At 38.3% G+C, this 27,571-nt stretch overlaps 1 protein-coding gene across 1 annotated transcript; it reads left to right on the plus strand.

The window, feature by feature from the left end:
- The first annotated feature begins 288 nt into the window (after window positions 1–288).
- On the plus strand, window positions 289–26,956 carry LOC146325640 (interleukin-17 receptor D). The gene is made up of 12 exons (XM_084721768.1): window positions 289–532; window positions 11,678–11,762; window positions 13,249–13,407; window positions 15,131–15,249; window positions 17,942–18,065; window positions 18,363–18,401; window positions 18,527–18,672; window positions 18,978–19,052; window positions 21,364–21,430; window positions 24,461–24,604; window positions 24,698–24,918; window positions 26,024–26,956. The coding sequence occupies exons 1-12, from the start codon at window positions 413–415 to the stop codon at window positions 26,570–26,572; spliced, it is 1,848 nt and encodes a 615-aa protein (XP_084577894.1). The 5' UTR covers window positions 289–412; the 3' UTR covers window positions 26,573–26,956.
- Window positions 26,957–27,571: the final 615 nt, after the last annotated feature.

The following is a 27,571-nucleotide window of genomic DNA, read 5'->3' on the forward strand; positions in this document are numbered from 1 at the left end:
TCCTGTTGAAAAGATGTGCATCATTCATGTGTGTTTTTGTCCTAAAGTGTGATTGTAGTTGTCTTGACTTCAGCTACTGACTGCAGACTTTGAGAGTCCAACCTGCCATGTGTCTCCTGCTCACCATCACACCAAATGAACAAGTCTGGCAATGTAACTGTTAAAACATGTAGAGTGAGCCTCCACCCGTAGCCTCAAGACACCACTCCCCTCATCGTCTCGCTCTCCCTCCTCCTCCTCCTCCTCCTCCTCCTCCTCCTCCTTCTCCTCCTCCTCTTCCCAGGGTCCTGTCACTCTTTGACAGCTGCTCAGTCCTGTGTGTGTGTGTGTGTGTGTGTGTGTGTGTGTTAATGTGTGTGAATTTGAGGTGCTGGAGCTCACAGTTGGACAATGCGATGTTGGCTGTAGCAGCATGTGGACGGCAGCTCTTGTTTTGTACCAGCTCCTGGCACTTGGTCAGCCGCTCTGGGCTCAGGATGATGTCACAGCGGCCATCACTCCTCAGGACTGCAGTCTGGACTGTGTACAACAGGTAAGCTGCATTTCAAACCTTGTGTACATGAACACATGCGTGTACATTTTGTGCTGCTGTACTGACATATAGGCAGAGTCAGACCAGAACTACTAAAACATGACAGCTGTCCTGGAATATATTGCTTGTGGAGCCTGTTCTGTTATTAAACTCGCTGCTTCTCCTTCTGCTGCATCTGGTTTTCAGGTACAGCAGAGAAGCTGTTGAGCACTCAGCCAACAAACCTGGACTTTGACTGGGTTGGACCAATAAAGATTAATTTATTCTGAGATAAATTCTAATCAGACTTTCACAAAACCGTGTTTAAAATAAGTAAAGCCTGATTTTAAATTGCACTTTATTTAAGCTTTGTTGCCTAATTAAAAACTAATGTCAGCGATATGATGTTATGTCATGACCACCACCCTACGATAAGGAGGGGGAAACGAAGAACAAACATTGTTACCGTACGATACAAAATCCCTCGTGACTCAGGTCAGAATAGTCAATCTGAAGTTTAAGAGTGTAATCGATATTGAGAAATTTGCTGATCCAAATTAAAATAAATCAAGAAAAAATAAAGTTGAGTGCTGTCGGGACCTAGTAAGAATAAAAGAGGGGGGACAACGTCCAGTGTTCTGTATTCTTAACAAAGTTTTGCATGGTTTCATGGTTTGTGTTTCTTTTTGTTTGTTTTTTTCAAGAAACAGAGACATTGTTTGCTAGCTAGCTAAAAAGTGAAAAAAGTTACATTGTTAGTTAAAGAGTAAAAAGGACATTGTTTACTGGTTATCTACAAAGTAAAATGATAGATGTGTAAAAAGTTACACTGATTGCTAGATAGCCAAAAAGATTTTCTTTAAAGTTACATTATTCAGTAACTAACAAGTTACATTGTTTGCTAGCCAGCCAAAAACATGTTTAAAAAGTGACATTGTGAAAGAAAGAAGAGATGCATCATCGCACTAGAGTTTAGCCCTTAACTTGATTATTTTCCAAAATCCATCAGGAAAAAGGCAACCACTTTTAAAGTTACACCACCTTGAGTCTAAGTTTAGAGTTAATACTGGATCACATTTTAAATTGGAGTTTAAAGCTTTTGTGCATAACTAAATTTAATCTAGGTTTAGAGTAAAAACTAAACTAACTAGCCATTTTTTAATTAATTTGAAGCTAGTTTAATAGTTTGTTGCAGCATAATTTAAAGTGAAACAATGTTTTAATCAGGTTTAAAAATGAATCATTGTCGGTGCAAACCAGCTTCAGTGTTTAATAGAAAACATCTTAATCTGGACGGGGTAAACTTTCCTCAAACTGTACACATTAGATTAATATATAGTCTTACTGGCTGGGTTATATTCTAACTGGCTATTATCCTGTTTCTTCTTCACTAAATGTAAATGGTTTATTTTCACCAGCATCCAGCAGTTCTGGCAACTTGGGGTGTAACCTGTATGCAGAAACCAGAAAAAAGACATTTTTGTACATGACATTTACAGTATAGGAATGAAAAATGCTTAATTTTCAACATAATAATTACTTTATTTGTATAGCACCTTTAAAAATAGTTTACACAGTGTTTTGACAGACAAAGCAAGAGCAAACAAAAGGCCAAACAAGAGAAAAACAAAAAGAAAACACAGCAAAATACAACATAGGAGAGAGAAGACAGAATGATAAGAGATATATAAAAAAAAAATAGAAAAATATCAAAATAAATTAATAGAAATACAAAAAAGATTCAAAGAATCAAAAAAACGCTGATCCCAAAAACATGGTCACCCCTTGATTTAAGCCCTCGCCTTGGAACAACCAGAGGGTCCCCACCTGAGGATCTAAGGCTCCAAACTGGGTTCATATGGGGGTCCACATTTCTTAAAGAATTGTCTTTTTTTTTTAACCACAAATTGGAATTAGAGTGTTGCTATATTAAGTTTTTTTTTTGGTAGGACATGATTTGTTCCACTTCTCAAGAATGGATGAATTATGATGAACATATTCAGTCAAAGTTTGTATGAACAGCTGGTAAAAAATAATGATGGTATGTAGAAGTGATGATAAAGGTTTTGAGAAAGTTTTCGGTTTAGTTACCTTAAACTTTAGCACTTTAATAAAAATCTGAAAAATCTGTCAGATTTATTTAGATTTAGATGTTCTCCAAATCTTTGCCTTTTTAATGTGAACGACAAGAAAAATGTACCAGACATATTCTAATAAATCAGGACAATAAATGAGTCTTTGGTCGGCTCGGTCATAAAGCATTCCGACCTCGGGGTCAGGACTCCCCATGGGATCGAAAGATAAATCTGAAAGGTCTGGAGCAAACAGTCGGAAGGCATAAAAAATATATTGCTGCTTCAAAAAACTAATTTTCTGCCTTTCTTTTCTTTCTCACTGACTTTACTCTTCTGGATAACATCTTAACCCACCTAAAATTTTAAGAGATTTAACCTGAGAAGGAGAAGTTGCAAGATTTTAAGGGGTCAGAAGTGACCCTGCTGGGAGCCGCTTTCCCAGAAGTCAGAAATGATCATTCTCAACAAGAGTAGGGGCAACTTAGGTATTTTTCAACCTGAACAATATTTTTTGGTGCTTTTGAGTCTAAATTACTAAAGGTGACAACAATTTTAGGAACTGGTAATGAGCGAGACTGATAAAGCTGTGAAACGGGCTGTAATGTAACCCCTATGGGCAATTGTGAAACAGCAAAGTGTGACCAGATTTAGATTTTATTGTCTTTGTACATAAACAAGAACAAAAACAACCCCTGAGGAGTGAAACATATTGGAACAAGGGATGAACAATTCACAACTTGATCAAAGTTTAATTTAAAAAGATACTGATAGAAACTGATAACCCTGGGTAAAGGAAGTAGTAAGTTACTGCCACCAACTTATGCAGAAAAAAAACAAGTGAATATAACAGAAGGAAATGAGTATGAAGGTTAAAAGTTGTGGAAACTCAATGTGAACAATTAAAATGTAAAGACTAGTATAAATTAAGTTAAAGTCACTATTTAACTTAAGTGAGGACAGTGTGTATTGTTTGCCTGTTCAAAGGACAATTCACCCCCCCAATATAAGGAATAAATATTTTTCCTCTTGCCTGTAGTGCTGTTTATACATCTTTACAGTTTTGGTGTGAGTTCCAGAGTTTTGGAGATACCTCTAAAATCACTGGGCCTCATGCAAGAACCACCCGTACGGACAGATTTGTTCTCTAGTGGTGCATACAAGTGATTTAGGAGAACTTGTCGCATTTGCCATTCTTCTCGTATTTTGAATTTTCTTTCAGATACAAACACAATTTCCAAGTGGTCCAGACCTGTCATAGAGTCATGTGCAGTCAGTCTGCTGTTATCCAAACTGAAGTTTTTTACTAATGACTGTATATTTCATAGATGGTATTTTGAATTTCAAAAAAATAATTACACTTCATAATAATAATTACATTTCAAATCATAATATGATCGTAAATTTACATATAAAGATTCTCATGATTTATTCAATGATCTATTGTTACCTGCTGTCAGGTGTATTGGTCGTACATCTGCACATGCAGGTTTATCAAGTCTCTGTCCAGGTGAACATCCTCACATACAGCCCGACCCTCTGGTAACACGACATTACAGCATTCGCCTTTTCCACCTCTTTGCCTTTGAAGGTCTCTTAGTTCCACCGCTGATGCTGCTAAAATGACAGATTTTCCTTATGGATCTCTAAAAGAAGGATGTCAAATTCCAAACTTTTTAAGTTCTTCTTTTGTCTCTTTGATGCCATTTTCATGAATGAACGCTTCCTGACATATGGGGCAGGAAGCCCTACATGTCAGGAAGTGACATATGGAGCATATACCCATATATGGTATAACTGGGGTATTAGTTATGTTAATTTACAAGTCTTATGCAAAGGCACTCTAATATGCACAGGTGCATAATGTGCAGTTATCTGAAGTTACAAGCATTTGTTGAATATGACGTGGCATGTTCTTCTGAGCCCTTCGTAAGATAAATGTAAGCGAAATTTAAAAATAAAATATGAAAATGTTCTTGCATGAGGCCCATTATCTAGAAAATTCTGCAACTCACACCAAAACTATCTAGATGCATAAACAGTGCTTCAGACCAAGGGGAAAATATGTACTTTTGATTTTGGAGTGAACTGTCCCTTTCAGGCATCATACAATAATTTACATTATTGTAATAGAACTATATAGTGACCATGCCTTATTTCTAAACGGAATCCGTTTTTCCCATATTCTGTTAAACACATCATCTTTTCCTCTGAAAGAATAAGTAATTTTTCCATCATATGTATTTCCTGTGCTGTCAGTTTTAAGCCAGTTTCTTGTAAAGCCTTTCTGCTCACTGTGAGTAGAATTTTGACCAATTAATTATCTCCTCTTAGATTGTTATTCTTAGTGTTTGACTTTCTGACAACAACATGGAAAGGCTCCCTCCAGATATAAGACATTTTTTGCAGAGTAAGATCCTTTTTGTTTAACCAGAAACAGAATATTTTTCCCTCTCATCAAACATGCCAGACTCCATTTATAGATCACTGTAAAATGTAGTTTGTTCAAACTTGACAGTAACAAAATAAAAGTCACGAAAAACATTTTTTCTCACTTTCCACCAACCCTTGTCCCTACCAATATGCAGTTACTACCAAACCCTAGTAATGACTTAAATAAAAAAAAAAATGAAATATACTGTCAGTGTTTGATCAGTATTTTAATATTTAAGACTTGTGCTAATTATAGACTCAAAACAATGTTTTCAAATTTTGAAAGATTGCATTGTCCTTGATATCCCTTACATTGGTTTGGTCCACTACCTGTAGCCACATTTCTCTTTTTACTGCAAAAATATTCATATACGAATTAAGCAACAAATCTAGTTTTATTGAGGCCATCGATCGGAAAGTGTGACATTTTTATTCCCATGCATGCTATAATCTTAGTCAGCAGTCTTCCGGCAGCAGCACAGCATCTGTTTGTGTTTATTGTTTATTATTTAAATGTTTATTTTCCCCAACAACTGTGACATGAAATACCCGCCCATGTGTCCAGCCTTGCTGTCGCTCCTTTCCGAACATTTTCACATCTAATGCGGTGGATTAATGGTTTATTTCAACCAAACAGTTGTCAAATTGTTGTTGATTGCCAGAACAGCAAAAAGACAAGCCGTTTCTGTTGAGTTTTACTTTTATTTCTGTTCAGCTTGAATCAAAAGTGTTTTCGGACAAAATTGCTTTTTTTATATATAAATGCAGTCGGATGTATCTGGCAAGGGTGATTCATTTGCTGTTTCTGGTTAAACAAAAAGGAACTCATTTGTAAACAAAAAGGTCTGTCTCTGTGGGAATCCTTTCCATAACGCTGTCAGAGACTTGGAATAACAATCTGGGCCTGTCAGTAAAAAAACACACTTTTGGCGTACGGGCCACGATAGTCCAGAAGGGATACGATGCGGCCCATTTCATAGCTGTCACTCTTGTGCATCGCTCTCCCCCAAAACTGAACAAATTTCGAAAATTGTTTTTCACATTAGTCACTTAGACATTGGATAATGGATCCAGGCTGAAAAATACTTAAGGTACCATTTAAGGCAGAAAGATTAAATATTTTAATTGAAGGCTTGTGTTTTCCAGCAAAGAACAGAGGGGCGTAAAGCCAGGCACGTCTGCCACTGATGTGATTTACTCTTACACACACAAAGTCCGTCTTTTCTGAAAATTCCTCAATGTCTGAAGGATAATAAATGCGTCTTTTGACTGAGGAAAGGTTCTTTTCAAATCCCCCACCGTGTCAGATTCAAAACAACTTCTGCAGCCTGTTTGTCTCTCATCAGTTCAACCAAACCGTCATTTTTCTACATCTACAAGGAGGAGATGAATTCAAACTTTTCCAAAAATAAGACAGAACCACCGTCTTATTGTACATGTTCTGCCCTAGAGCTGCTGCGTTTCTTGGTGAAATGTCAGAAATATTGTACACACAGACTCAAATACGTACCTCCAGGCAATGGGATAATGATACGAATGCTACGATCACCTGTTCGAGTCTCGGTGCACTGTTTTTGAGCCTCAGCCTGGGTCGACCCGAGCTGAACTTTAAGGATAGTGTGTTACACAGCAATCTTATTTGACTGACACACAGTCATTTTGAAATGGTGGCAACTTTTCTTGTCCCGTATCAAGTTCCTGTCAGCTCTTGTGTGTGGATTAAGACCCTTTGAAGTGTCAGAGCGGAGGATCACAGTGGACACACGTGACTCCTTCACTGTTACACGGTTTAAGTTGAAAGTTTATAATTGAGGTCACTCAGTAGAGCGCAGATCCCCAACAGGCAACAGATGGTGAAGCACCTGCTGCAATGTCGCCACAACTACCAGATGCAACCAGCGGAGATTTGCAAAATTCTGCCAACATTCCAACCATTGCATTTAATAGAACTTGATTATATGTTTGTGTTCTCTATTAATTCATGTATTAATCCTCTTGAGTCATGCATTAGTTAAGCATTTGATTGGTACACGTATTGTTAAGTGTTACCAGATTAGATTCACTTTGGCCGACCCAGATAAATTTCCCCCTTCTATCACCAGTACGTGTCCTGTGTTATTGAAGAGCCACCCACGTCGCGAGCGTTCCATCGGAGGATCTCTGATGTGCCATGCATGCCAAGCACGTTGATTACGCTCTGTCATGAGCTTGCGTGCAAGCAGCTACTTAGGCTACAAAGGCTTTCTGAAGGATATCACTTAACTTGACAGTTTAACTGCCATTGTATGAACCACCATTCACACACACACACTGTTTCTCTCTCTCATGCCTGGGGCGGCCACAGTATTTCTTCCTCTCTCATTTTCTCCACCTGTTAGTCTAGTTATGGTCTCTAAACCTGCAGGGCAAGTCAGCTGTTTGGGCCTACTGTAGGTCTGTATGTGTTTGTGCCTCATCACTGGTGTTTGCTCTGCTTGAAGTGAGGTTTCCACATGCAGGCAGTGTGACTCACATTCTGTTGCTTAATCATATTTGGATCATAACAGATGATTTATGCCTTTTAATATGTATTATCTCTGCCAGGGCTGCCTGGGGAGGATCATGCCCAGTGAAACAGGATTTCAGCGTTCTCTACTTGTAAACTGGTTGATCCTCGGTCTGAACATCTACGAGCTCTCTTCCCCTTATTTACATGGCTAAATTACTATAATAACTGGCTATATTATGGCTACAATGTGGTTTGAATGACAAAATACACATTTGTTTAATCATTCAGATAATCTGTTCAGTTGTAGGATGAAAAAAAATTTTTTTGTTTAGTTTTGGTGACTGTCACAGACAATTGACATTGAATACGGTGTTCGGCAAGGAAGCCGTCTGGGTCCAATTCTTTCTTACATAATTAGTCAGCATGATGTCAAATATTGTTACGCAGACGACACACAATGTAATATTTCTGTTTCACCAGACAACCCTCATTCTTTAAATGCTCCCTTTTGTCTGTCTCTCTAATATTAATAACAGGGTGAGTCAATTTAAAAAAATAAGAAGGAATGAGTTGAAAACAGAACTTCTACACGTGAATGCAAAAACAGAAAGACAGAGACCTGAGTTAGTGTTTGCTGGCCTGTCCAACCAGATCAACACATGTTACACACCTGGGTGTGGTTTCAGACTCTTTCATCTGAGGAACACTGCCAACGTTAGACCGCTGATTGATGTGCCGAAGCTGTTTCTGACTCTCAACCAGGAAACTGTGACTGTGGGTTCTGTGTGAGGGATGATAGGCTGTTATTTACACATGTAGGGGGTGAACATTTTCGGTATTGCAAATCCCAGTGAAATCTAGTTGAAATATGGGTGTTCAGTCAATGTCAATGACTTCCTTACTTATGTCTTCGAATAGTCAGTGGAAAAAAATGTTCCACCTTTTAACCTTGTCTGAATGTCTTTTCACTGGTGACCACAGCCTTTTTTTAAACATCTTTTTAATGGAAAAATGCTCGGTGGGTGAGACCGACTGAGCTAGAGTCGTCCACAGCTAATCGCACGCATTACTGGACACGTCAGCCTAAAACGTTTTACGCTAATTTATGACTGTATGCTCAAGGACCTCTCGTGGTTGCAGTGATTCATGATTTTTTGAAAAACCTATTTCATTGAAGCTTACTCCTCATTCTTCTTAACCGTCCGGTTTGGGCTGCGAATCGTCAATCATCAGTCGACTGCTAGACTAAAACCAAGGCTTACCTACTAATCTGTTCCAGGCCACATTTTAGCCTTTGTCATCGCTCAAAAACTGACATCCATAGAAAAGTTTTGTTTCATCTTAAACCAGAGCATCTGCAGATCAATGCCTCGTCGTCTTAGCCGTACCTGCTGCTGTATGTCACTGCCACGAATCTGTGTTTGCCTTATTGCAGCGTTGATGGTTCGCTTGTAAACAAATGAGAAGCAGACTTCTCTATGTAATCGACTGTACGTCATTTAATTCAGAGCTGATTTTCATTAAATTTACTATGAATGTGAGAAATTGAACTTGATAGTTGTTACTTGTTGGGATTAGATTCTGTTAGCGGGGATGATTTAACAGCTCCATGCCAAAACTTTAACCTTCTGAACAGGCGCAGCTTCCACGGGGACATGCAGGCTTTGACCTATGAATAGGCAACAACAGATTTGTATTATTTAGAATTTCAACTTTTGTGAGTTTAAAAAAAAAATGCTTGCTTGCTTGTGATGCTCTAAATAAATGACAAAATATTCTAAATAATTACCAAATGTTCTAAATAAACAACAGTGTTTAAATTGAGAAGTCCGGACTGACCATCCTGTTTATTTTTTAGTTTGATGAGCACATTAAACTGTATGTTTCTGTGTCATTGCGTATGCTAAATACTTTTTTTGTATAGTATAATCTTTTGTTATGAATACGTAACTTCAACACATACTTTTATCTGACTAGCGAAGACGGACTGTATCTAAATCTCGCTATACAACTATAATGATGTATAATGGTAAATAAATTGACCTTGTATCTTAACTTACTCATTTGCAGAGGGAGAAATCACAAACGGCAACGCTGCAACACTGCTTGTAGTATAGCTGGGCGTTTTTTCATGTTCCATTCGCTCAGGTTTTGCTCGCGCGCTGTACGTTAGGAAGCGAGGTGGTACGAGTGGGAAAGATTATGGCCGACCCCACTCCCACCCCCGGACGCAAACCCTTTGAAAACACTCCCCTCCGGCACAAAGGCTGTGGCCCATCAGGACCATAGCCTCACGTCATGAGAACAGTTTCTTCCCATCTGCACTGCAGCTGGTCTCATCAACAAGGCCCGGGACCACCACGGGCACTGCCTCTCATACACCTCACAGACAAAACACGTTAAATTGACGTAAAATCTGCGCCAACTGACATGATACGTTACTTTAATACACATCTTTTGTATTACGGCCTTCCAATCTTTATATTTTGTACTGCGAACGTTTGTACATTCCTGCACAAAACTGTGCAGTTCTTCCATTTATATGCAATAAATAACAGTCATATTATTATATTATATTATCATATTATACGAACATACACTACATATTTCATAGTATGTGTTTATATTTTATTGTCAGATTAGATTTTTATACTTGTGCTTCCTGAGAGGTACAACGAATTTTCCATAACCTATAATTCTTGTTACTCATCAAAACCCCAAGGCAAATTCCTCGTATGTGAAAACGTACTTGGCAATAAATGTGATGTTGATTCTGATACTTAGTCTGACAGTGCTGTCAGTGCTGATATAGGGCTTGAAAGATTGACATAAAGTACGTGCAGATGTTTGGAAATTAAAGATTTTTTTTTTTTGGTCTACACTTGGCTCATTATATACGGCAGGGGCATGAGGTTCAAGAACCTTTATTATATGAATACTTAAAATATGCACATTCTTGCCAATAGTTTACAAGCACGTAGAGGCTGTATATTTAAGGTTTATTTATACTTCTACTCTCGACATTTTGGAAGCAAGTATTACAGTTTTTTCTCCACTGCATTTATTTGATAGCTTTACTTGTTATTTTTCAAATTTAGATGAATAATACAACATATAAATCAAGTAATATTAATATTCCATTATTATAGTTCGAGGCGTGGGTTTTCAGCAGGGGGTTCTCAGAGTTATTGTTTGTTAATATTTTGAAAAAAATTAAATATGTGAGAAATACAAAATAATATGAATCCAACATGTGAATAAACGATAAGAAGATAAAAGGTCGATCTTATATCAATACTCAGTCTATTTGTGCAAAGAAAAACTATGTAGCCCTTGTTATGTGAAAAAACACAAGCAACATGTGTTGTTATAGATGTTAGATCTGTCTTAAAAATATTTGCACCATGTCTAAACAAAATGCCCACAATACAAACACATCAAGAAAGTGTGTTTCACACATAAATCAAACTGTAATTTCTGATTGTTATAAATTGTTTTGTTGTTGCTGTTGTTGTCTTTCTTTTCTTGTAGTTGCTTACCCATTTAGGTCTGATCAGTGCATGGACATTTTTGATTATATGCATCCACTACTACTTCAATGGTGATCCATCAACTTGCAACATGACCTTGTGTAATTATGTTTAAATACCAATAAGACATTGATCACTGTTTCTGTGGATTATCTTGAGCAACCACGTCATGATTTTTGGAAAAACACACTGGAGTCTACCGGAACTACTTTCCCCATAAGCCGAGTGTTATCCAGTTCCATTATACTGGAGGGAAGGCAGACATCTCTATGATTGATATCTCCAAAACTCTGCAACACACAACAAATAAAAATCTAGATGGATAAATTACACTACAAGCCAGGGGGAAAATTTTGAGGAAATGGTGAATTTTCCCTTTGACTGTTTTTTGTTGGTGTGCATGACTTTTAGCTTACATCTGTTTTTGAGCTGTGTCTTCATTACAGTATTTGTTTGTTTGCAGTATTTTTGCAGTATTTTTTATTTGCAGTCTCACGCAGTTTTAAATTAGGTGACATTTATTTATCCATGGTCGTTCACCTGACTTGAAATAGACACAGTTTGCAAAAACGTTCGGTATGTAAAGGCAACAATGCAGCTGAAAGTGCAAAGTCTGAATGAATTCTGTCTCTTTCCATTGCAGGGAGGACCTGGATGTGAATACTGCAGAATAACCAGAGCTGATGTCAAGAGGGCTCTAGGTTTTAACTCCATCGAAGCGTTTGGAAGTAAGTCTGATTCAGATAGGCTGCACTGGACTGTGGGCTAATCAGAAACTGCGTCAAAACATCGACTGCACTTACATCGTAGTTGCTCAGACATATTTTGGCAGCAGGAACATGTTGTTCTCCTCCTGCCCTCGAGGTCTCTATCTTGCACATCTTTAACTTGGAGCTACAGTCCAGAGCATTAGCACGGCGATAAGCAGATTGACAGTCACATTGTTTGCACTTCATATTAGGATCTGAACAAAGGTTAGACTAAGGAGAAAACACTTGTTATAAAAAACAACTGCCAAACATCTTAGGCTAAGCCTCTGGCTTATTACATACAAGAACTCTTCAACTCCAGGTAATCCCATGTCAAATATTTACCAAACCTTTAGTGTCAAAGCATTTTTCAGCTTTATTTATTATCATAATAATAATAATAATAATAATAATAATTATTATTATCTTTATTTCAATTTCTTAATTTTTTTAATTGAGAAACGAAAAAAGATTCAGACATAGGGAGGATGAATGTCACAGAAATAGTAAAGTACAAAAAACACTTTTGTTTATAAATTAAGGTACTAATTTATGAATAAACAGACTAAACTAATGAGTAATTCACTACATAATATAAAATAAAACATAAAACAGTCAAAAAGTACATAATTTAAAATGCATTCATGAAATAAAAAACAACGATTTAAAAATTGAATCAAATTGAAAATTCTGTTTAAAAATAGTGATAAATAAATAGATTATTTTTAGGATTATTGCCAGCAAACAAACTTCTACCTGCCTCCGAGCTTTCAAATGAATCTTTATTGACAATCAAGGCACAGAATGGTCTGCAGGGTTCGATGGGCCAGTGTGTTTTCTATTTTACACATACAGAATGCATTCCTGTATCACATACGGAAGTTGTGATGTTGCGATCACACCTGTTCATGCAAATTTAACCAATCCTCGTGAATTCCGTGCGACCCCGCAGTTTAGTCCAAACTCTGCTACTTTTACCAAATTTGACCAATCATCATAGCTCCACGCGAGTTCCACCAATCACAGCGGTCCCCTGCACAAACGTCATTCTGATTTTTGCATTTATGTATTTTTTTTTGTCACAGGTACTGAAAAGAACACATTTGTTGTTGTAATTGACATTTATCAACACTCTGTGCACTTTTATTTTATAATTCAGGGCTATTTTTTGAGTTTGAACTCCAAAAAGATTTTACTTATTTGCGGTATACCCCTCAGGTACACTTCTTCATTTACACGTAAAGCAGATTTTTATAATTTTTATAATTCTGAGCGTTTTTGATGAGGTTAGTTACAACACTCAGAACAGAGCGTGGTTTATTCTCCCTGGAATAAGATTCCTTTGATTTTTTTTTTTTTAATGAATTATACAAAAAGGAAATCAGAAAATCAAATTTCTTTGTCACAGACAGTTTACTTGTACAGAATTTTAAGAATCTACATATCCATTGTCATTTCTCTTCAGGTTGTATTCCATGGCCATGTTTCGAGCTGCTGGGAAAAGAAGATCCAACAATCTGTCAGCACTTTGTCCAAGCACCGAATGATGTGAAGGTTGAGTTTGTACATGAGCCAAACCCAAAATCTGACACTATTGTTGTCTCTTGGAAGCCCAGTCACTATGGTATGTTGATAACTACATACAAATACCCCTCTTCCTAGTTTTTAATGCCTATTTCTGTATAAAGTTGTTTTAAAGTGAAATCAAAATGGATATATAACTATTTTTTTCACATTTGTATTGCCTTGTATTTGGTACAACAATGATCAAGAAGTGTTTTGTAGATATTCATGGGTATTTTTAATGGGATCTCAGAATTTGTCTTTCTCTGGAAAATGATTAAAAACGACTCTCAATAGGGGGTGTACACCAAAATTGCATCCAGTGAAATGCTGTCTTCCTTATGATGCAGTAGAGTATGCAGGAGGATTGTACAAATATACAACTGTATAACTGATTTAGGTGAAACTATAATATTTTGTGGAGAAAAGATTTTCAGGTTTCCCCTTCTGATGTCATCTGGCTTTTCAGCTTCAACTTATTTTTAAGTTAACCCTAAACCTAACTTATTCAATTACAGGGATTTCCTTATGGACAGATAGCTTTAGCTAACTAAAGTTGTTAGCTGCCATTGGTGGGAAACAGAACACAACACAACAGCCTCCCTGTGAATGTGATCGTCACTGGGACGAACTCAGCCACGGAGACCGAAAGTACCGAGGTCGTTTACAGAGTGTCCTGCTGGAAAGATAGCTTTACTTGTTGCTAAAGTAAGCTAGCTAACCACTAATTGCTGTTACCTAGGTTAGTCATGAGCCAGACCCACCATGAAACCCCCCTCCTGATACTGTAGCTTATTCCCTGTCATCAAACTCTGTTGGTGTCGGAGGCTGTTTTGGTCACGATCATCCACAAGAGAGCACCGCTCAGAGTCAACCCTGAAAAAGAAGAGTCATGGCGACACAGGAGGAGGTTGTAATAATATACCTCTTGAGAAACAGACTAAAGTGGAGGCAGCGTTGTAGATGATGGTGGTCCGTGCAGCCATTAAGTGCACCACAACAAACAGATGTTTTTTTTCGCTGCCTAATTGACCATGAACATCATTTACAATACTACTGGATTTAAAACTTTGTTGTTGTGTCCCGTGGTTGTCTTACTTGAACTTTTGGCTATAGTGCTACACTGTCCCCACAACTACGGAGGGTACTGTGTCCATATCCGTAAGCTTTTAGAAACCATGCAGAAGTATGGATCAAATGAGCGGAAAGTATGGACAGAAGGCTCGGTCAATATCTGTATGCGTGTCTAACATAGAGCATAAATGAGCATTTAGCTTCTTTTGGTTACTGTAAACTCCAGTCCATGTCTGCAACAAGTCCCTTCCTGGCTGCCTGTTTTACAGGAAACACGTAAGCAATAAGCACTCCGCTAGCCGTTTCAAGGGAACTTTAAGGACACATTGCATAGTCTTTAAATTGAAGGGGAAGCCATAGTGGTTTCGTTACTCTAGACAGTTTTAAAACTTATTTATCTTTTCAGACAAGAGTTACCGCCCCTAAAGTAATTTCTTACATCAGTTTCTGACAGAAACAGGATTTATTTCAGGTGACATAGAGTAAATTATTACTGAAAGGTAAAAATTATGCTTTGCATCATGAGGACGCTTCAAAGTATGAGAGACATTCTGTGTATGACTGAGGCTTCGGCATGTCATGAGTGTCATAGTCTTTCATGTTAAACATTTGGGCCTAATTCACGATGCTTTGAACTGGTGTAGCACTTGCATTTAAGATGGATTTCCCGTGACACTGATTTCTCTCTATCCCTTTTGTGTTTGTTGCAGGGATCGCGTTCCTGCGAGGCTTTCAGGTGTCCCTCCAGGCTCTGGGAGGGTCCAGTGCTGCCTGTCAGCTCTTTCTCTTCCACCGTAACCTCTCCCTGCCGGCGTCACATGCTCAAAGGGTATGAAAGGCGCCGCTTGCTTTGGTCTTTGCTTAATTTCCTGTCTCGGATGTTGTTTTTTGACTGCACGAATTCTTGTGAACAAGCTGGAGAGAGTTCTCACGATTTTTACTAACAGGAATGGTCACAGCTAATTTTGAGTTTGGATAAACAACAATCGACCTATGATACTTTCCATCTGAATCTATTTTGAGCTTTTTTGTAGGTGAATTGATTCTGAATCTTTCCCACTCGTCTTTTACCAAAGACATTGCCCCTTTTAGTTTATTGGTGTTCTGACATATTATTTGAAATAATGCTATCTTGTGGATGAGATCACCAACAAAACATATGTCCTCAGAGGAGGCAGCTGTACATTTTACAATGAAGACCCAAAATCTGTAAATAAATACCATTAGAGAAGCTACGCCAAGTGAAACCCATTATTTAATGTTTTATGAGAATGTCCTGAAGGATTTTATATACCATGTGTACAACATCATTCACTATGCTCACAGTCTACAAAAGCAATCCATACATACATTTAAACCACATGAAGTGCTTAAACATCTGTCCACAAAAGGATTTTGTGTACTGTGTTTGACTTGGTACTGTGTGTAAACAGATTTCTGTCCTTAAAAATTGACAAGTGCAACAACCATGCTGTACAAATACAAGTCAGTGTTGGTCAAGAACAGTGTTGTGCAAGTTACTCAGGAAGTGTAATTAGTTACTTTTTACTTATTACTCCTTTAAAATGTAATAATAATACTAACACACTCAAAATAAAGTCATCATAAGATAATCTACCTAGGATCAAAAGTAACCCAGTAACTCAGACTTAATTGGATTAGTAACTGTAAAATAATTACTGTTTTGGAAGTAGTAATCCCTTACACTACTTGTTACTTAAAAAAATAATGATATTACTGTATATTACTGAGTAATATATTACTGCCCAACGCTGGTCAAGACCACCTAAACTGAGACCAAGTCATGACCAAGACCAGAGACTATCGAGACAGAGACAAGACCAAAACTTCGAGGGGTTAAGACCAAGTCAAGGCGAGACTAAGGCAAGACCAAGTTCTGTCATGCTACATTTTTTTCTTTTTGTGTTTAACATTATTGTAAATTAGGGCACTCCCTGAATGATTCAGGATTAAAGAATTAACATCTCTAACATTGCGATTCCACCGGACATTGCCGTGTTGCATTACGGCTGCGCTGAATCCCCCAGAGTCGGTCGCTGCCATTCGTCACAATGCTTCTGATTCGACAAGCAGTGCATCCCAGAGGCGTCTCGTCACTCTGCTGCGCTTCAAACATGCCAAGTCTATTTTTGACAGATGCTGTGTCAAACTGTGCAGTGCAAAAGGAAGTCAGACACAGGAACAGCAGAGAGAATCCAGTCCATTTTCATAATAAAACTCCCTGTGCAGACTGGTAATCATAAAAACAGACAAAAAAGAGACTATTTGACTATGTAGCCCAGTTAAGCTCAGCAGAAGTACAAAAATCAAAGAAAGAGGACTAAATCTTAAAAATCTGATCAAGTCAACATAATTAGGCGGGCAAAAGGATCCTATCTTGAAATGGTGCTTGTGGGGCATGAAGCAATGTGGAGGACGGATCAAAACCATGGCACAGACCAGTGCACGGTGGATTCAACGGATAACTCTCGCCAAATGAGTTACCGTAGTATGTAGTGTTTATGTTGGAGCTAAGTAGTCTGCAAACCAGTCTCTGGTGCAGATAATGTTTTAAAAATTATAAGTACAAGTATCATCAGTAAAATTTGTCACAGTCTGTACTCTTGATGAAGGAAGATCGCCCACTTCCAGTTTCAGCTCCGCCTATTTCAAGTACAGGTATAAACATTTTTTACTCTCTTTTGCAGATGAACCCTTTGTGGTTTAAAGGTGAAATTTGTAATATAATTACTGTAATAAATCATAAAATGACCACAATGTGTCATCAGAGATCAAGGATCAACTTAACATGTTAAGTTGATATACTCATCTCAGCTGACAAGAACACTGCAGCCGCTGTGTTTGCCTTTGAAATTTCCTTTCCGGACTGGAAAAACTATTTTTTATGTCTGTTTAACATTAATCAGAGATCAAATTAACATCATTTTTTTTTCAACCATCGATTGTATATGAAATAGGTTTACAACCTATTTAATTAACATTTACTGCTCCAACTCACTATTTGGACTGCTGCACTCATTTTTGCTGATGCAATGGCCACGTATCGCTACTTTAAAGGCCTTTTACACAAAGATTTGCCTGAAGTCTCGAAACCAAGACAGTTCTCAAGTACTGCAACACTAGCACAAGTCCAGGTTTCATTCCAATTATAAATCAAGAATGTATTAATTGGGGGGGGGGGGGATGATCAAAGAATACAATAAATTATACATCTTAAAGAGAGAGAAAAAGTTGAAGATGGGTAACATCCCAGCATGACATCACATCAGATTAAAATGACAATTCATCATTCAGGCCCATCTAATCTTTCTAAGATTTATTGTGGTTTATATATTATATTATATATCTCTAATATATAACATCAATTTGAGGTTTTGGCTGAGAAAGCTGCTCTGCTCCCCCACTAATAAAACACATGCCAAAAACTCTAATCTTATCAGATAAAAGTGTGCAGTGTGTTTCATGAGAACCAAGGCCATGACTGCCGGTGTATTCTGCAGGTGTACAAGTCAGACCCTTTCCCTGGCCTCTCGCTCGGGGCACAGTATGCAGTTACCGTCATGGCCCTGCCAGTGCCTGAGGAGTGGGAGAGGTTCTACCACAGCAAGATCTTCTCCACACGCTGTAAGACCCATTCAGGCTCGAGGCTTGACATTATCATTTAAGACATAGACACACACACATGCATACTGCAGTTTCAGTGGAGTTCACAGAGTTTATGGTGCTTCAGGGCAACCTTTAAAATCTAAGTCTCTCCCTCTGTGGGCTTATTTACAGTGCATGTAATTATAATTACCTTTAGCCCTCTATTATCAGAGAGCTTGTCTGCTTTCTAAACATGGCACTTTTCTTCATATGTCTGTCATTAACACTTTTGTCAATACACTGGTGAATTTATATTTGCACATTATGGTTTTGCAGCATGTGCAGAGAAGAACAGTCTTGAGCAGTGCAAGAAAGGTGAGAAAAAAATGCTTGAAACCAAATAAACTCCAGTCAGGTACAGAAATTCCATCTTGTGACTAAATGTTTCCTCTTGTGATCGGCTTTGCAATATCTGTCAATATTTTCCGGTCTGCTCGTAGACTGGTACCCCAAACATATAGAGGTCCACCAGGAGGGGACTGCCATCACCGTGACCTTTAACCTGGCTCCCCCAAACCTGGGCATCAGGAGCTACTTCTCACTGTGTTACGCAAACGGCATGAAGAAATACACAGACATAACACCAGTGAGTGGTCTCAACTTCATCATCTTTATATTTTGCAGTTTTATTTTCATTAATATCTTGTTGCTTCTCTTTTTAAGATTACGGAAATGTTAGTTTTGGTGTGAGTTGCAGAGTTTTAGAGATCTCAGGTGCTTCCCTCTGATATAATAGGACATAATAGCGCTCAGCTTGTGGTGCTCAAAAGCACCAAAAATATAAAGTTAAAAAATTTTAAACGAGTGTCACTTTCCAAAAATTATGATCTAGTTACTCAAGATATGTCCCTTTAACTATTTATTGTATTAACCACTCTCTAATTTCTTTAGAATTCCTCCAAAAACAGGACTCACCACAGCTATCAGCTGAATGACCTTCAAGAAGGCACCAATTACACTTGTGAGGTAAAATAAAAGTGGATTATTGCTCATCTGCATTTCACATTGATTGCATACTGTAGAAAACTATAATTGCTTTTAAATGAAATATATTATTAGGTGAATACAACCCTCAGGTGGCTTTGTGTTTGATAAATATTGAAATACCAGTGTCAAAAATATGTCGTGTGGGCAGTACTATTTATTTTCATTCTTTGTCTTGAAACAACATGTCTTGTAGTTTCATAGAATAATCTTAACTCAAGGTCCACTTCTGGCTTTTCTCTGGAGCTTTCCTCCTCATTTTATACACTTCAACCATCTGCAGATGGAGTTTGCTCAGCTGTTACAGAGCCTACTTGCGAACACTAAGACTTCAAAAATAGGGAGGATTTCAGAACCAAAGCAGGGGGTTTCAGCATCGTCCCTCAAAAAAAATTGAGTTTTAGACTTCCTGCATTCTGATGACTTTTAGGTAATGAAAATAACAAAATAATAGGTACACTGCAACAACATTTTATGTTAAATGCTTCTCATTTTCCTTTTAATATTCAGGAAAGAATACAGAGTAATTTGCCCCTCTGGCATGAACTAATATTCATCATTTTTCTTCATTTTTCGCCCCTGTCCTGTAGAGAAAATTGACATGGCAGGTTCACAAGATGTATGTCCCTTTCCATTAAAACTTTTGGCAAGAAATGGAAATTCTTCATTCCAGGATGTCTGCTTTTACACACTGCACAGTACCAGAAACAGGTTCTGATAACAAAAAAGCTAAATCAGGAGAAATACAGATGAATTGTGACCCCAGGATAATACCAGGAGAGGACGATGAAATATGGGAGTCTGACGGAAAAATCGGGAGGGATGGTAAGTACGTTATTGAGTTGGCTTGGTCACCATTATTTAAGGTGGTTGAAAGGTCCAGAAAAAGGGAATAAGTAGATGTGATACATTAGGAATATATCAAATGGCTGTGTCAGGTTGACGAGGGCGCTCATGGCGAGGCACGCACAGATGAATCACTCAAGACTGTGCTTCTCCTCTGCTCTACAGGGCCTTTGATCATTTTCCAACTTATTTTGGTCATTTTGGTCAATTGATGCCTTCAAAATAGAACTTATGAGCTTGTGGTCATGACATGGAAGATGTGAACTAAGAGCAAACAGAAAACTTCCAGTTCACGATGTTGTGAACCCAACAAGAGGGTGACATTCAAAGGAGCTCCTCCTGGAAACATGGAAAACACAACCCCATGAGAACGTAGCAAATATTTTTGCCATTAAAGTGGTTAAGTCATGAGAACACTGCTGGTAGGCGGTGTCTAAAGGCCACAGAGACTAATATTTTAGCAAGCTGCTACAATATGCAGGAAAGGCAAAAGCATGATGAAAAGATGAAGCCAGTGGGAATATCGACACTTTCCTCAGACAAATTCCAAAATTCCAAAGAAAACTTTATATGACTAAAGTTGCAATATATTAACTTACCATCTGCTGATATTCCATGGCCTCCAACATAACTGAAAACATCAGAAAACAGGAAACTCCTGTTTTTTGTTGCCCTCTCTCCGTTACCTCCTGGGGTCACAATTTGCATTTTTCTCAGGATTTATGACAAAATTTCCCACCTTTTTTTTTTTTTTCTCCTTTTCACTGTCACAACCTGTTTCTGCCACTGCACAGCATGTATAAACCCTACAACTCTGAAAGTCTACCATTTCCACCCGGACAACACAGCTTATAGCAAACTAAGAAGAATTAAGGAAAGATCTAAAGGAAAGGGGCACACATTTTGTAAAGTCTGCCACATCAATTTTCTTTTAGGGCAGGGCAAAAAATAAATGAATCAAAGAAAACTCATGACTATTAGTTTATGCCAGAGAATCATTCACGTACACAGCAAACTGGTAACTTATCCTGTATTCTTTCCTGAGAATTAAAAAGTATTTAACATAAAAATTCTATGCAGGGTATTTATTATTATGTTATTAAAATATCTTAAACAGTCAACAAGATCCAGGGAATAAAGTCTCTGAAACTCAAATGTTTTGTTTTTTAAATCCTCTCTTTTTTGGGGTCTCAAGTTTGGCAAGTATGGTCACAACTCATGAACATGAGGCTCTCAGAAAATTCAGAAAAAAAACTTCCTAAAAATGTTCCTAAATATCTCATATGAACTCTTCTCTGGAGATGGTAAAAGTGACCCATTTAAAGGCATGTTATGTTTACAGCTTGTTACACTGCCCCCAAGTGCCAAAATGCAGGTCTAAGATTATTCTGTCAAACAACAATTTTTCAAGAATGAACTTTGATGCTCAGCACGTCTTGTCTGACAGATTGCAGCTAATGAAGTGGACGCAGTGAGGAAAATATTCAATGTTCAAGTCATGCATATTCACAAAGGTAAGAGAGTTTTACACTGGTTATGAAAGTCTCAGTTTAATACTGATGCCTCTATATGACCTGCATTTTTGGAAAATATTCTTACTTGCTTTCATGTAGAGAAAATAAGAAGATCCATACTCCACACGTGCCTCTATGCTAATCATAGAACTAGATCTTGGTGGCCAGAGGCTTTGATCCATTATTATAGTCCGCTCAGTTTCTGGTCTTACAGGTTCTGGTAAGCAAAGTTCAGAGTGAGCGGGGTAGTCATTTCCTCCTGCTTCCAGTCTTTATGCTAAGCTAAAATAATTGACTCCCAGCTCTTGCTCAGTAATTTGGCTACAGATTTGACAGTGGTATTAATCCTCTTATCTAACTCTTGGCAGAAATGCAAGTAAGTCTATTTCCTAAAGTGTCAAACTATATACAGACAAAGACAAAGAAGGGGTCCCGTGTCTTTGTGGTAATCGCGCACAGGTCCTCTTTGAAAACTTCTGGTGTACTATGCTTATTCTATCTTATGAAGGGCTTATGGCATCAAAAAACACAGACCCCTTCAAAAACGAAGGCACACTATACATGTGCAAAATTAAAATGCCTTTATTTTGTATCGAACATGCATGGTGCTGTGACCAAAACAGGTCCTCATTGCGGTCATTGTCAGCAGTAACTTACACACCTGCAGTATATTGTGTTACACTAATAAGTTGAATGGGAGGCAGAAAGAAGAAGGGGGATGGATAGAAGTGAAGGAGAGAGAAAGAGGAGATGAGAGCAGGAGTATTTAAATTATTAAAAAGAAGATAGTTATAATGTGACTTCAGTCAAGGTGGACTGAATGTTCTTCATGCACATATGATAAATTCCTCATAACTACAAATCACTATAACTATCAATAGTTCCTGGTATTAAAGTTTATGTAAAGCAACAATAAATGTGTGAGTTAAAATGTGTTATTAACTACCCAGCCAAATTTGAATTATTAAAAAAAAAAAAAAAATGTATATATATATATATATATATATATATGTATATGTATATATGTATATATATATATATATATATATATATATATATATATATATATATATATATATATATATATGTATATATATGTATATATATGTATGTATATGTATGTATATATATATGTATATATATATATATATATGTGTATATATATGTATATGTATATATATATATATATAAAGTATATAAAATTAGGTCTCAAAATCGTGCAAAAATTAGCAGTTCTCTGTGTTTTGAAATGCTGGGGGATGTGTCTGCTCCGCTGTCTCAGTGTCCAGACATGTTTTAGCCACCAGAGCCAGAGGACGGTGACAGGATGGTATTTTCTTTTCTTCAGTGTTTGGTTGTTGGAACTGAAACTAAAGATGTCTTTTCAATTGGTGGCTGTTTGGTGAGTAGTCGTGTCTAAGTTTCATGTCAGGGAAAATTATTTGGGTACTTTATGCCCACATTCATAAAGAATATTAGGTCATCAGTTTAACATCCAAACTATTTTATTTTGTTCCAGGTATTGGTTGAATGAGCTCCAAATGAATTCATCAAGCTATTGCTTTTTAAATAGTAAAAAATTTTGGAACCTGAATCCTGTGGATGTTCCAAGAACACAATTTAATTGTTTTGTCAGCCTTAATTCAACATGGTGTAAGCCAGTCTGTCTGAACCCCCAGGTGCTATGTTACGACACTGTGTAATAAACTGTTTGACAAAAATGAAAATGAAACAAATGAAAAGTGCAGTGGAAAAAAAACACACCAGCCATCTCTTAACTCGCATTCAATATGCAGTTGCAAATGTTGAGGAAAAATACATTTAGTAAAATAGGTGAAAAATAAAACAGATCCGAAATATCGTTTAAACTCACTCTAGTGATGGCTTAAAAGAAAAACATCGGTCTCAAAAGCCCTTAGCTGCCCAGATTCAAGAGCCTATTCAGCTGTTGTGTGTCAGGAACAGAAAACAAAAATCTGTTTGTGTCATGTGGTTAACCATCCTGGAGTTTCAGGGATTAGAGGCTGACATTTTTCAGTAACTATTTCCTGATTCACTAGGACTTTACGGGAAAAAGTCAACAGGAGCGGGCGAGAATGCAAATAATAATAACAGGTCCGTTTTTTATATATAAAACATAATGTCATGTGGGCAGTGTAGATCGATGGAAATGGGAAGGGATGGGAATCATTCTTTTGTGAAATTGGAATTTTGTTTTTACTCTGTTGGGGGACTGGGAGGGGATAGAAGTATTTTGGTAAGAGTAGGATGGGACAGAAGTGTAAATGCACTCCTGTGTCGCCCTCTATCGGGGATATCAGGGAATTTCTCCAGTGTCCAGACAGGACTCTACCTGAGCCTGCCTAACATGCCCAGTGCCCGGTCTAACAACTCTGGTCCATCAGGAATATCCATATCCTGCATATCAAGGAAAGGTCAGTCATAAATGCTGTGCCTTGTGGTTCTCTGGGATACCATGCACAGAATCTGGTGTCCACTCCTCGACTCCAGGTCTTCTGTTTTAGCCATGAGTAATTTTGCATTTCTTCAATGTCTCACCCTTGGCCTCGAGTACAGTAATCCTGTTGTCAAATCTTGTAGTGAGGTTTCAACAGTTTAGATGCCAGCCAAATGAGTACTTAGTAGACTGCAAAGTGCCCATTGAGCAGCAGGTGTCAGTTCACAAAGTTTCAATAAGTTTACCCACCAAGAGGAATGGGTCCTCCTCATCATCACTGCCATGTTTGAGTGATAATGAACGTACCTAATGTGTGAAGACGGGGTTCGGCCTGAACAGTCTTGGTGAGAACTGCTTGTCCCTGTCATACCAAAATGTTCCTGATGTGGTGAAGTCGCATTTACTTGCCACCCATGATTTCACGTGACCTATGCAAGCTACTGCTGACGATGACTGTGATGATACTGAAACCATATTTCACCCTTGCAATGAGCTCTTTACAAGATATTATTCATTTATTTAAGGTCTGTCACTTAATTGTCATGTAATCACAACCTCCCCATCCTCCGAAGGTGCCTCACCATTCTCCATCACTCCCTCCTTGGCTCTGTTGCTTCCGCTGTGCCTGGCTGTGGTGGCCATCATATTGGGCTTACTGGCTGCTCTCACCAGGAGGAGACCCAAACTGCACATGAGGAAACTTTTCATGAAACCAGGTGGAAAGACCAAATACCAAATACTTCATGTAAAGTCAGTTTGCATTTTGTGAAGGCTAATTTTTAATATCGTGATAATTGTTCATTTTACAGAGAATGTTCCTTGTACCTCTGGCCTGTCTTTGCCATTACCAGCCTCGTGTGACATGCAACATCATGAAGAGAGCGGGACTCGGGAGGAGGTGGTGTCGTTGCCCAGAAACAGACTGACCCCTCCACGTCTTCTAATTTGCTACAGCAGCTATGACGGCCCTGCTCATGTCAAAGCCGTCATGCAGTTAGGGGCGTTTATACAACAGCACATGGCCACGCAGGTAGTGGACGTCACATTTCATGGCTCTACCGCATTTTGTATACAGGTGTTCTGTTTCAGAGGAATCAGACAGACAGAATCAACTTAGAAACAAAAAAGATAAACGACTGTGCCCGATGCATAAAACTACAAATTTTCAACCATGGATGCCTTTGCCCTTAGCTTCTTTCCTTATTCCATTATGTGTTGCTAGAAGATCCTTAGCAACCATTTTCTTCAGAAAATTTTAAGGGACCCAAACCAGTCCCTTAAATGTAAAATAATTTGTGGAACATGGCACAATGGCTGAGGAGACACTAAGACACATTTTTCAGATCAGGGAAAACTCACTGGACACTAGAAAATGTGCAACTTCTAAGTCACTTGAGAGTATCTAGATTTGGTGTTAGCAACTTTGTAGCTAGCTTCATGTTTCTTTATTTTGTCGTCTGAGGTTTATTTCACAGCACAATTTCTTGCAGCGATTTTGTCAGTTAGATTAATTTTTTGGCCACATCTTTAGCTTGTGCATATTTGTTCCTTGAGGAGGACAACATTTTATGTCCACTTTGACTTTTCTTTTTCTTCTTGTATTCTATTTGTTGTCCATTTGGAGACCCCAGCTAACACTGACAGTAATGCTGTCAAGTAAAGAATGTTGGACTGCATCCATCCAGGAAATATTTTACTATTGTAATTTTTTAATATAGATGTCTGAAACCTTAGTATTAAATACATAGCATGCGAGGTGCATATATTTCCAATGAAATATTACAATATTTAAATTAGTTCAATGTTGGGTGACCATGGTTACGAGTCTCCAGCTGGCAAGGAATCAACTAGCACTTGACATCATACATGCTGAACAATGCGTTTGAAAAGATGCATACTTCTATTTATTTACACAAAAGTACGTTGAAAAATAGTACACATATTAGGTATGTAGTAAGCGATTGTTGGTGCAGTGTTTTGCTTGTTTTAAACTTACGGTGATTTATGCTACCGGGCACTGGACATTATTTTAGCAACATCTTACAAAGCTACTGATTATACTGTCCACTTCTTTGTTTCTCTTTTTCTTTATTATGAGGTAGGGTGGGGTTAAATTAAATGTTTTTTCTTCCCAGGTGTGCCTGGACCTGTGGGACTCTCTAAGTGTGGCTGAGGAGGGTGGTATGGCCTGGCACTGCCGGCAGATCCGGGAGAGCGACTTCATCTTGGTGATCTGTTCTCGTGGCCTCAGCTACAGGCCTGAGCCTCCAGGGCCAGAGGGTGACGACGAAGATGAGGAGGAATATGGACTAGGTTTTGGGTCTTACACCTTCAGCTCCAATGCAGCTGTCCAGCTCATCGGAGAGGAGGTGGGCCGAGCCAAAGCCAGTGGCCAGGACCTGTCCAAATACATGGCGGCCATTTTCGAGTACTCTGAGGAAACTGACATCCCCGCTGAGCTGAGGCTGGTATCTCACTACACGCTGACAAGTGACTTAGCTCTGCTCTTCTCCCACCTGCACGGAGTGGCTCTGCACAGGCCGGGGGGTTACCTGAAGATAAACCACATCTCAGAAGAAGGTTTTACTAAATTACCGGCTGGAATGGCGCTGCAGCTGGCTATCTGTGAGGCTGGGGTGGCAATGAGGGCAAAAAGCTATCAATCTGTGGAGGGAGGGGACTAAACACTAAAACAAAAGAATCCCTACATCCTGACTCAATGATGGTCATCCACCCAGTTTAGCAAAAAGGTTGGCCTGAAGATAGGTGACCATGATGACCACAAACTTGATTGTTCCATATCATGCCAGACACGAGAAGCCATAAGCTCACAGCTAGATGGTGACTTGTCCATTTAGAGTCTCTGTTGAAGTGATGTGCCCTTAAAGATCCAGTGTGTAAGACCTACCGCTCATTAATACCCCCTTAACATATGAAAATAGATGCATCCACTTCATACGATGTAACTGCCAACATACTTCCATTGATCCGTCATTTTGTTAAACCACCATGCTTCGACAAAAGCCCAGAATGGACAAACCTAACACTGGCTAAACACTGGCTCCAGATAGGGAGCAGTCACATAGTTTCTCGTAAGCTACAGCGAGAAGTTAGCCTTCAAGGCTTTCTGCTAGAGAAAGTCTTTCTTGGTTAGGGTTAGGAACAAAAATCATGGTTTTGGTTAAAATAGTGAGATTTCTGCTAGGACGTGCCAAGAACTTTCTAGCAGAAAGCCCTAAAGGCTAACCTTTCCCATGTGTTTTTGGTGAGGTGAGCGGTATTCAATTGGTTGCAGTCTACATCCTCACCACTAGATGCCACGAAATCTTACACACTGGTCCTTTAACCCAGTGGTTCCCAACTTTATAAGTCATGACCTCCCTAGAACAATCACGTTGGTGTTTGCAGCTCCCCACCCCCAACATCTGCTCAAGATTATTCAGGATTACTGTATAACACATGCACTGTAAACCTGAACAAGTTAGCAATACTCAAAAATAAAAACGAGCAATCAATTGCCATATTTTTGAGTTCATAAACTCAGAAGTTGAAGGTTATCAGAGTCTAAATATTTAGAGTTATAACTCAAATATATTCCGTAAATTAAACTCTTTGCAATGTGTTAATTGAATTTAATAATTATTTCATCTTCAGTAAAGTTCATATTAACTGTAAATGATGAG

This window comes from Lutjanus erythropterus, chromosome 6, assembly GCF_056507025.1.
Source record: "Lutjanus erythropterus isolate fLutEry1 chromosome 6, fLutEry1.hap2, whole genome shotgun sequence".
Lineage (NCBI taxonomy): Eukaryota > Metazoa > Chordata > Actinopteri > Lutjaniformes > Lutjanidae > Lutjanus > Lutjanus erythropterus.